At 41.7% G+C, this 12,008-nt stretch overlaps 1 protein-coding gene across 14 annotated transcripts in view; it reads left to right on the top strand.

Annotated features, from left to right (window-relative positions):
• The window catches only part of LOC134624900 (adhesion G protein-coupled receptor L3-like), a 265,399-nt gene extending 253,635 nt beyond the window's left edge, over positions 1–11,764 (top strand). For 4 of the 14 annotated variants that reach the window (XM_063470027.1, XM_063470024.1, XM_063470022.1 and 1 more), the window contains 4 exons: positions 685–781; positions 5,892–6,017; positions 8,135–8,152; positions 9,404–11,764. In XM_063470027.1, coding sequence (XP_063326097.1) covers positions 685–781; positions 5,892–6,017; positions 8,135–8,152; positions 9,404–10,353 — 1,191 coding nt within the window. In that variant the 3' untranslated portion in view covers positions 10,354–11,764. Of the gene's footprint in view, positions 1–684; positions 782–5,891; positions 6,018–8,134; positions 8,187–9,403 lie in introns of all 14 variants that reach the window. The other 10 variants (XM_063470031.1, XM_063470030.1, XM_063470029.1 and 7 more) reach the window with 5 other exon arrangements.
• Positions 11,765–12,008: the final 244 nt, after the last annotated feature.

The raw sequence follows: 12,008 nt of genomic DNA, 5'->3' as shown, positions 1-12,008 counted from the left end.
TTTCGTGTAGCACCAAACATCTCTTTGTGGCCAATTTCACCTGCTGCAACCAGCTGCCAACTGATTGAGGAATACATATTTTTATCAAATGTTGCCACGGGGTTACCAAACAGCCTTTATCCCTTTTTTCCCCTACATTTGACAATCAAGCCTTGTTTCAGCCTGGTTAAGTATACCATCACAAATGTATATTTTTCACAGCGACAATTTTTTTATACTTTAATCAGAAAACTCTCAAATGTTCTGCACACAGGATAGAAAGGACTCTTTTCTATGGTTAGATGCACTCCCTTAGCTTGTGCAATAGCCCACGGGACTGTGATAATTAACCACGATGAACTCTGTTGGATTGAGCCCTTTCCAACCCAAGATACAGACTCAAGAGAGCTTGACTGATGACTTTATTATTGATTTAACCTATCACAGTGCTAATGCTCATTTTTAATTGGAGGTTACTTATCCCTACAGCTGACATGTTTCGGGGTTAAATACTAGATTCGAAAGCTGATAGCATCTCTTTTTCTTCATATTTCAGCCGTTATTGAGCTGTGAAGAATATGAGTGCACGCTTGAGGAAATATGCTGAAAGCCTGAGACTTTTCACTCGTCCTCCATGTGCAGACTTCTATTTTTTTCCCCCAGAGTGAATATTTTTATAAGGTGAAATGTTATTTTTCTCCGCAGAGCCGCATCCGTCGAATGTGGAACGACACGGTCAGAAAACAGTCCGAGTCCTCTTTTATGACCGGGGACATCAACAGCTCTGCATCACTCAACAGAGGTATTTGTTTCCGCAGCACATCTTTTCTTGAGTGATTCAATACACCAGCCTTCACCTCAGAATTTATGACTGTGACTGAGAAACTTTTTTCTTTTTTCTCTCTCTCTCTCTCTCTCTCTCTCACAAAAGCAACACTATTTTTCTCAAATTGCGTTTAGACTTGCATTCCTCTTAATAATGACACGAGGGCTTTGCAGAATTAAAAGCCTCTTTAAAGCTTTCAGCGGCAAACTTCAATCCAGCCGTAAAAAGTCAAGGCAAATCACTCATTTCACAGCAGTTTTCCTCACATACTGCAAAATAATTAAAAACACCAAGTGAAATATGCATCTCCCCCACCCTACTTGGCTGTTAATTATTACCAAATACCACAGCAAGGTTTACAATGTAAGAAATCACAAAAATGAAAACTCCTGCCAATAGAGCTGCAAATTCTTACCTGTTCAAGTGACAGATTGAAAGGATAAATGCTTCACCGCTGCAGAAAATTGTTTATTATGTCTTATTTTGAAGTACAAACCAACCGTTTTCTATCGTTTTGTCAGGAAAAGTAAAACTAAATAGATTAGGTGGTAGAGAGAATAGCAGGCTCTAGGTAAATCATGCATTTCATCACATTTAATTCATTTGATGAGTGTGCAATAAAGGATATATTGAACACCCCGCCCATTCTGCCTGTAAAAGCCTTGAATGAGAAACCAGGAAAAGTGCTTACTGATAAACCTAAAAATCAATTGGCTGGGAGCTTCTCTCATATATATGTGAGTAAAGAGTTTCCATATAATTCACTGACAGACAGAGTAAACTTTGGAGTCTCTCAGGTTAACGGGAGCAAATGCTGCGCTCGCTGGCATCCCTCCCCAGTCGTCACTTCTCTTGATGTGGGGCTCGAGTGCCACACCGCTCACTCTCTAAATTCGCTCTGGGCGCCTGCTCGCATAGACGCTAATGCACAGTTACAATGATGGATTAATGTTCGACACGGGGAGGAAGTGTCATGATCTCAATAATTAGGTGCTCGGCTTAGCACCATCAACAGACGCAGCTTTTATCAATAGTGGGGAGGCTGAAACGGGGGGAAATGGGGGGGCTTTAGGGCAGGACTGAAAGAAAAGCCTGCATGGATCTCCTGTAAATATATGTTAAAATAAAAAGAGGTAAAAATTATACGTTCATTTCAATACCCCCGGGCTTCTCACAAGGCTGGATCTGATTGAGAAAACACTCACATGAGCTGAAGAGCATGCTGGGAAGTGTGTTCTTCCATCCCACGTGTTATAAGAAACAGATGCAAATAGAATTTGCACTTCTCCGAGGCTGCTCCCGTGTTGTTATTAAGGAATTATATGTTGAGGAGCGATATTCCTAGCTGTTTTGTGCTCTGTATTCTTCTTCCCCCCGATACTCCTCGTATATGAGAGACTGAGCCTGCAGCTGACGCTCTCACTGTGATCATCTCAAGAGCGGAGTCATGCAATCATCTTGATAGCTTTGCATGTTCAATTTATCCCAGCATTCAAGATTATGTCTGCACAATCAGTGTGATTTTTCATTTCTTTCTTTTTTTTGGGGGGGGGGGGGGCAAATTGTCCAATTCAAACACAGGCACAGTCAGTGGGGGATCTGTCATTGGGAGAATTCAAGAGGGGGGGCTGGTGTTTATGGAATACACTGTAATTAGGGCAAGCAGCAATAGCAACAACAAATTACAGTTTTTTTTTCTTGTTTTAAAAATCTAAACAACATCCCGATTCCCAGGCAAAATGATAACATGGCAGTAGGAATAATGCTGAAAGATGAGACCAACACAGCGGCACTGTAGTGCTTTTAAATTTAATTAAGCACAGTCTTTAGACATAAAAAGTACAAGTGCAATTAGAACGCCATTAAAAAAAAAAGAAGTCTAACTTTTAAGAGGAAGGGGAGAGTCACGGGGTACTATAAAAACCTTTCCCCAGTGGTGTGACAGATTCAGAGCATTGGAAAAAGAACAGTACACTCTGCCGGAGGATCTAATTGCGGTGTACTCGCACCTCAGATAAAAGATGTTTACCCGCTCTGGCACAGTGCATACAGGAGGCGCGCGCATGTAACGCCCTCACAAGTCTTAAATTCGGCTCCTTTAAAAATAATAGCCTCATACGTTGACGTGGAGAGAGAAGGAAAAAAAGAAAATCAACGACTTGTAAACAGGAAATGAATACGCCTGAGAAATATTTTCAGCATACTTGATATCCCGCATAATGTATTCACACTTGGATTTATTTATTTTTAACCATCAGCTACTGTAAGAAAAACAAACATTACTGAATCGGCAGCATTCGTGTTTGAGATTGCAGCCTTCAAATCTGCAGCTAATCACCGGGCTCAGACTGTGAAGGTTGCTTTGGTGCGGTAGTATGTGGATGGGAAACTGATGAGTCATTTGGGCCAGATCCTGGCAGCAAGAATCTGAAGACAAGCACTGCATAAATAGAAAATGAGCCTCTGTTCTGTTTCCGTGGAAGAGGCGAGGCTGATGCAAAGTAATGACCGTCTTCACTATAGAGAGGACATATCGCTTCATTCAAAGGTTATTTCGGCAACTGCGCAAAGAGAATGAGCAAGTATTGAACTTTGCTCTTTGGAGAAAAGGAAATATTAGACCACTTCATCTCATAAGATTGGCAATGCCAGAAGTAATAATAATGGTGCAGGCCCCGGCTGTTGGTGGGCTTCCTTCGTACTGCTGCACCTGTCAAGCCTCCCATTTTCACACAGCATGCAATTTACAGCGCTAATAGTCAGGGCTCTACCTCTTGAAATTCTTTTTTTTTTTTTTTTACGGTAGACAAAAGCAGGCCTATCATTTCTTTTCAGCAGCAGTCAACTTCATTTCCAATGCTATGTCAGAGAGTGTAAACTTCCCGCAATTGAGCACAACAGCAGAGCTGAGGCGCTAAAGTAGCTAAACTCAGGCCGAACTTCCACACAGGCAGGACAACAAAAACAAAGCTGTGAATAGATCTTATTTTTAACCAGCGCTGTAACAATTCCCCAAATCCATGGTTCCGTTTATACCCAGACTTATTTTTTGTTGTGTTTTTAAGCGTGTGAAAAAGGGAGAGAATTCTTTTTATTATTTTTTTAAACCACAGGCATGATGATGTTTGGATCATTATTTTCCAGTTCAATACTTACCTGAAGGGTCTTTAAAAATTTAAACAAACGTAAGCGTTTCAGGCATCCTTGGTCGTGCGTTTCATTCACTTTAAATGAAGCAGAGTTCTTGCATTGTTGAACTGAATTGTGGATCTGATGCTTCGCTTTGCTTGTGATGAGTTGATAAAAGTTCATGTATATAATGCTTACTGCTAATTGAAGCTGCTACCTGCTCTTGGTGAGTGACATAGGGTTGGGTAGTACATGTTAGAGCAGCCTATCCCAAAGGTGATGGGGGACCTGTGCCATGAACCTATTTGTTCATGTGAGAAACTGGGACTGTTGTGGAGGGCCCACCAATAAGTTTAAATTAATATCAAGCAGCTGATTTCAGCTTATTGGTGCATCCACAACAGTCCCAGTCTCTCAAATTGGGAAAACTAATTGCCCACCCCTGTATTGGAAGGTCACCCAGTCTGGAATGTCCGCCAGCGACCAATGCTCAACTTGAAAGCAATGCGGGATGAGTGAATCACTCCCTGTCTGGATGCTCCTTTATAGTTCAACAATGCTAATTAGCTTAAGTATCACGGGAACATGGCTAATTAGCATTTCATGAACACAAGTTACCAAAGCTGTTATCAGCCTACATGTGCTGGCCTTCTTAATAAAAAAAAAAACAATAAAACAAAAAGCAAAAACAGAGCTTTGCTAACATGCAAGTAGCTTGTAGCTAGTAGCTCAGCTAAGCTAGGCTAACATACCAGTAGCTTTTAGCTAGCAGCTCAGTTACAGGGATGAAGCAATCCTTCCTTTTCTACTCCATGGCTGTCACACAGATAAAACCTCTTCCTGGGACTGTGTTTACTTCCCAGGCTTCTGCACTTATACATCTTTCTCTTCAACCTTATATCATACTTCTAGTAGTAATGTAATGTGAGCTCAAGTAAAAAGACTCTCAGTGGAGTCGGCTCGAGGGCCATCATGAAATTGGCGGATGGGACAGCGAGAGAAGACTGTGGACAGCTGTACTGCATATTCAGCTCCAGTCTGAGAAGCAATACACCCCTGTCTTTAAAAGAAATATGCAGACTTTAGCTGTGTCCCAATTCCTAGGCCGCATCCTTCGGAGGACCCGGCCTTCGCAGTCTGCGTGGCCTATGTGATCTCTTGATAAATCGAGCAGATATTTGAAGTTTACAAAGCTACATTCTCGCCTGAAAATATCTTAAAAGTTTATTTTGTGACCCAGAAAGAGTAATATTAAAACTTAGTAGCTGCCGCAATTGTTGGAAACTGGAATTGGCTGGGCCGCGCTATTAATTCTGGGATAGGTTGGGCCATGAAGGATACACCCGACCCACGAAGGACGCATTTGTTGGCCACATTTGGAGCAGCCTTCGAATTGGGACAGCCTTCGTCACCTGGCTGTGACGTAATTGGCCTTCAAATGCGGCCTCTTAAGGATCCGGCCTAGGAGTTGGGACACACCTATGACATTCCTAACATTAATATGGGGGTAAAAAAAGTATTTAGTAATGCAGTTTCCTAAAACACCCTTAGACAGGTGCGTGCCCTCTGTATTTACTGTGTTGTCCTGTTTGAGTCCAGAGACGTACCAATACCTGTGCTGTGTTGGCCATGTTGGTTCGCCTTTGGAAACTTTACCTGTATACTGCCTGAATGTGGAGCACAAAAATGGCTTAAAGCTAATGGCCGACATTAACGGTACAATTAATACACTTTCCATTAGCCGCGTCAGTTCTGCCACTTTCATGTAGCAAAACCTCCCTCACATTAATGACCATATGATCATTTGGATGTTAATGGCTGTCACTGCTCAGCTGCATCTGCCCAACTGATATGTATGTTCTCTCTGTTTCTGTCTATATCTCAATTTATCTACCCACCTACCTTTTTCCTGTCTCCTTTTTTCCTGTCTCACTCCGTCTTTCTCTGGCTGCTCCAGGGGCTATGGCTAACCATCTTATACCTAATGCACTCCTACGTCCTCATGGCACTAACAATCCCTATAATACATTGCTTGGGGAATCGGCAGTCTATAACAACCCTCTGGGCATGTACAACACACAAGGTGTGCAAGCTTCTTTCATTCTTTAACATTGTGGCTAGGGCAGTGTTATTTTTTTTTTTCATGTCTGAGCCTGGAGATACTCTAGGGGGCACATCTTTGTTCCCATCCCAAAACAAAAAGCAACTTTATGATTGGACAATTAAAAGTAATGCACTAAGCTGAAATCCCAGCAGTCGCCCTTGAGAGTTTTAACAGCGCTTTAATTTAGAAACAAAAAAAAACAAAAAAACAACAACACTGCCCTTGCTGTCTTTGTGTTAGCTTTGAACAAGCTATAGCTTTATCATAAAAATCCTACAGGTTTGTTTTGCTGTGGGATTTTTCAGTGGTGTTGCATCTTGGCTTGTGTTCAGAGCCGTGCTATTCGGTTACATAAGTTGCACTCACTCGTGGCTGTTTGGCCAAACACACAGTGTAAAAATGAGGAAATCCTCTGAAATCAAGAATGGGCGCCCATAGGGAGCCAGATACAACACCAGTCATTTATTTTAAATGTGCTCCAGTGTTGTCAGTGAAGCTCGTGTGTGCTTTGTCTTTTGTCTCAATGTTTTCTTGTTTTTTTTTTGTTTTAGTTTTTAGCATTGCATTCTCGTGAACGCCGCTGTTAGATTCTCAGACACTGTTGTTTTGTGATAAATGTCGCTGAAGCAAGCAAGAATTTAAAAATGCAAATCGGCGGTGCTACATAACAGAGAGCGGTTTGAAGGAAAAATACAGAGGTTACAGTTCATTTGTTTCTTTAGCTGTAATTTACGGTGGCCCTGAGAGGCCAAATGGACTGCAACCTAGGAAAACACCAGCAATAAGAAAAGCGCTGCAAAAGCACACAAAACACAACGGAAATAGGAAAAGCAGAAATAGGAAAAATGGAAATGGAAATAGGAAAAAGCAGATTTCCAAAAGCACAAGGGAAGTGTTTCTGGGGAGACAAAAACCCGACGGACCTGTTGCAGGAACCAAAATATGCTAAGGATTGCGCTGGGTGACACTTAAAAGAAGTGGAGGATCTATCGGTTTTATGAGGAAAGAAAAGATGAGAGGTAAGTGTGTTAGCATAACTATTAGCCTAAAAATCAGGCATCAGTATTACATGAATCATGAGAATAAAACACACCTAGCATGTTTTGGTTCCTGCAGCTAGTCCGTCTGGTTATTGTGTCCCCAGAAACACTTCCCTTGTGCTTTTGGAAATCTGTTTTTTCCTATTTCTGTTTTAATTTTTTCTATTTCCGTTGTGTTTTGTGTGCTTTTGCAGTGTTTTTCTTATTGCTGGTGTTTTCTTAAGTTGCAGTCCATTTGGCCTCTCAGGGCCACCGTAGAAATAGCTATTTAGCACTTTATTTCAAACTTGGTAACTGTCATAATTACTCATTCATATATTCAAATGTAGATTTTCAAGTCAACATAGATTCAGTCTACTTATTATGAATTAAAAAAAAATACATTTTCAATATGGCAGATATTAAAGCTTTCCAAGTATTAGAGCTGGGTATTAGAAGCTGGCAAGCTATCGTGGGTCAGTCTGACTATTGAAATGCTATTTTATTTTCTCTCTGCAGTGCTATTCCAGCTCTCAGCAACTCAATATGTGTTTGCTGTAACTTTGCGAGTCTGTAAAACTGGGAAAACTCGAGTAAAGCTCAAGTTAAACAACAACAACAACAAAAAAAAACCTCAGAGAGCTTTGATCAGCGGATAATTTATGTATGAAATACAAAGTGCTTGCATTGGAGGTTGTGATGGAGGGCTATGACTCACTTACACTGCCATAGATGAGAAAGAGTAAGACTGCTAATGCATCAAAAGATTTATCTGTCTATTTGACACTAAAGTACCGTATCCGTGTTTTACCCAAGGATTCCATCTTTTTTTCTCTTTCTTTCTCTCTCTCTCTCTTGCTATATATATATATATTTGTTTGTTATAAGATATGTTCAGGTTCTTTGTGTGGGTGCACAGAATTTGCATGAGGGTTAAAAAAAACTATTGCATTGCAGAAACATTTTCTTGATGCGTCATCAGCATACTATATGTGCGTTTTCCTCTTTCTACCTGTCACTGTTATGCTTATTGTGTTTTCTTTTCTTCTTTCCTTTCCCTCATGCTGTCCCTAAAAGAGCCCTACAGAGAGACAAGTATGGGAGTCAAACTAAACATTGCTTATCAAATGTAATTGACTTTGGCTTTGCTTTCTTTTCACTTGATGCTGACAAAGGGGTAATGAAAACAACGTCATTCCCTTTGGAAGCAATACAATTCTCTTTGTGACAAAGGCCCCTCACCTTGACAAGAATGCCAGTTAAATTGGTTTGAATCGCATCCCGAGTTCCACTGCTTACAGACATTTACACTACTTGGTGTAGTTTGAAAAAAGAAAAGAGAGAGACTTCTTCCACTCACATGTCCTAGGCCTATTTGATATCACAGCCTGAATAAGTGAAGCCAGTTACAGCTAACATTAAAATTCACCTCAACGCTTGAAAAGGCACGTCGATATAAATTGATCTGTGATCTTTTTTAGAACGCCGTGCCTTTGTTCGTGCACCTTTTATTTGATTATACCAAAAACGTACATAGATATATATTTAGATTTTTTATGAGGCTAATTTCCTTCTTAGAAGTCTGAGATGTGCATCTTGTCAAATTTTCAAGAGGTCAGACTGCGAGCTTGACACTTTAACGAGCTGGATGGCCTTGTCTGAGGTAGTTTGAATTATCTTCAAATAAATGCTTTGATGTTGATAGCATGGACTTGGCTAACTGATAAAGCTATGAAAGCTTCATGTCCATGCAACAGAAAGAACAGAAAGCCTCCTTCCTTCCAGTGTGGCTTTACTTTGAAGTATCAGCTATGTTCACATTGATAAAACATCTCAATATATACCCACCCCCCCTATGCATTTTTACAATGTTGTTTCTAAATGCTCACATGGGACAATATGGTTGGGATCCAAATTCTACAACTGGTGTTCCGGTTTGTGTTTCACTTTTAAGAGTTAATTGCATGGCTTCGATGTGTCCGTTGTCTTTGCCTGCACGCGTTTTGTGCTTTTGTGCCGTGCTCGAAGTTTGGTGCTGTCTGGTATCGCACATGTATCAATGTCTTCATCACTGCCATCATTTAATTGTTAATTTTCATGAAAATGAAGTAAGTCTTGGTATTGAATACAGTTTTTAAAAGAAGGTAAGTGTGAGCTCATAGGATTTTACTGTAAACTGTGTGCTTTAATTAAAAATGCTAATCCAGGCCTTTACTTCCGAGTGCATTTCATAGAACTGGGAGGGTTGGTGATTTGATGGCTGCTGATAAAAACAGCATTTATGTCTCACAAGAGTTCACTGTTCTCATTCGGCTACTATATCCCTACTCATCTTTGTCATTCCAGAGGGAATCCTGAACAATGCCCGGGATACAAGTGTCATGGATACTCTACCACTGAATGGTAACCATGGCAACAGTTATAGCATTGCCAGCGCTGAGTACATGAGTGACTGCGTCCAGATCATTGATCGGGGCTATAACCACAAGGAGACGACCCTGGAAAAGAAGATCCTAAAAGAGCTCACCTCCAATTACATCCCCTCCTACCTCAACAATTCCCACGAGCGCTCAAGCGAGCAGAATCGGAACCTCATGAATAAGCTGGTCAATAACGTTAGCAATGGCGGCAAGGACGGTGGCTACGGGATGGGCTTGGGCGTAGGGATGGGCATGAATGTCGCGCTGGGCCTTGATGACCATTCCACCTTTGTACCCCACCACGACGAAGGCCTCGGTTTGGAGTTGATACGCGAGGAGTCGAACGCCCCGCTGCTGCCGCAGAGGCCGCCCCCGTCCCTGCAGGCGGTGGATAACCTTCACAATCACCTCCACCAGTCGGCACCCCCACCCCTGCCGCTGCCGCACCACCCCTTCTCGTCCGCCAGCGCTTCCTCCTCGTCTCGAAGGAGGATCCCCCAGGAGAACAGCGAAAGCTTCTTCCCTTTACTCACCAACGAGCACACTGAGGACGAAGGCTCGTCGCCCAGCCACAGCCACCAGAGAGACTCCCTCTACACCAGCATGCCCATGCTGCCCGGCCTGCCCGACGTGTCCGGAGAATCGGCAGACGGCTCCAAGGAGGGCGGCGACGCCAAGAGCCCGGAGGCCAGCTCGGACGACGTTTACTACAAAAGCATGCCCAACTTGGGCTCACGTAACCACCTCCATCAGCTGCATTCCTACTACCAGCTAGGGCGGGGCAGCAGTGATGGCTTCATTGTTCCCCCCAACAGAGAGGATCTATCTCCAGAAGAGGCCCAGCAGGAGCCCTCGCACCTAGTCACCAGCCTATAGGCCCGAACCCCCTCCCACCCGTGCCCATTGTATTCTCGCAGTCCTCTACTCTTCCCCCGTGTGCCCTTGGTCCATCAGTCGTTGGAAGTGGTAGCCTTTATTCTCTTTATTCTGTGTCCCGAAGACTGAGGCGGAGGAAGGAACTGTACCCTCGCTGTTACCGACCATAAGCAGGATAATAATTGCTACAAATGCGGTGGTGGGGGGCGTCGTCGGCAGTTAATATGTGACTCTATTTAGTTAGACACTGCAGAAGGTTGATGTTGTGCCCCCTCTCCTCCACTCGTCGCCCCCAACCCACACACCGAACACCCCACAACACCACATCCACCCCATCCCCGCCCCCTCCCAAACCCTGTGTGGTTTGCCGTGTTTTGTCTCGTTGTGAAAAGAGACAATTACTCACACAGGATTTTTAGGTCTCAGAGATATAGTGTTGACAGTCTACAGGAACTGCATACCCCTAAAGTCTGAAACTGAAGACTTCACCAGAATTAAAACGAAACAAAAAACAAAAAAAAGACTATTTTATTATACTTCTGTATCTATATTGACTTTTTGAGAGATTTTCTTCCTCTTTGGTGAGTTGCAGCACATTTTGTTTGCTGAAGTGTCCCTTCAATGAAAAAAAAGACAAAAACCACACATATACGCACACACAGACACATTTTGGACAGTTACCATAAAGGAATTATTGATTGTATGCTTTTAAGCATAACTGTTCTTTTTTTTTTTTGTTGTTTGTTTGTTTTTGTTTCTTTCTTTGATTTTACTGTAATACCAGTTGTTAAAAGAGGGAGAAAAAAACTAATAAGAGAATTGCGAGATATTTCTATGTAACTGTACAGATAACTAGCATTGCACATAATAGTATGCTTTTTTTTCCCGTTCCAAGCGAACCCTTTTGTCTCTGTAAATGTAGTGATTAGGAGCAATTTTGTTCTGTTGTGCTGGCCCTTCTGGGCTTCTGGTACCAGTCTGTTTTTTTTCTTTCTCTTTTATCACTTTCTGAGAAATGACCATCGAAATAGGAGCAAAATTACACAAAAAATACCACAAGAACACACTTATCGTGCCGCATTTTCGTGAACCGTATTCACCTTTCTTTTTCAGGTCTGTTTTTTTTTAATTATTATTTTCGCCTGGTTCGTTTTCTCTTTCCTTTTCTTTTTCTTTTTTTTTTACTGTGTAGATAGCAGAGCTCTGATTCACAGATTGTCAAGGAGACAGAATCAGTCCAATTTAATCACGAGGTGTCCCTCAGAAGGTTTATAGTGCATCCTGCATCTATACTGGCATTCAGAAAACGCTTGTGCTTCTCAGAAAGAGAACAAATTGAACCTTGATGAGCACTAGACACTTGTGCAAAAAAAAGAAAGAAAGATGGCTGTTTTACTTATTAAAGAAAGAGCTTTTGAAGTGAGAAAAACTGGAAGTGTTTTTCTTTTTCTTCCTCAAGGAGAAAATCTATTTATTTATTTGTTAAATAAACAGTAATAAAGAATGGGAGCAAGTTTAGCAGCAAAAAGAAGTTTTTCTTATTGGCTATAATTATGGCTTCTTATTTATTCTTTTTTTTTTGTATTGGTTTCCGAGTTGAATGACCTCATAACTAATATTTGTTGTAAAAGTGAAACTTGTTTGCCAACAAATAA

The sequence above is a fragment of the Pelmatolapia mariae genome, linkage group LG3_W, assembly GCF_036321145.2.
Source record: "Pelmatolapia mariae isolate MD_Pm_ZW linkage group LG3_W, Pm_UMD_F_2, whole genome shotgun sequence".
NCBI classification, from domain to species: domain Eukaryota; kingdom Metazoa; phylum Chordata; class Actinopteri; order Cichliformes; family Cichlidae; genus Pelmatolapia; species Pelmatolapia mariae.
Note: the sequence above shows the minus strand (reverse complement) of the source record. Positions and strands in the feature narration are given on the sequence as shown.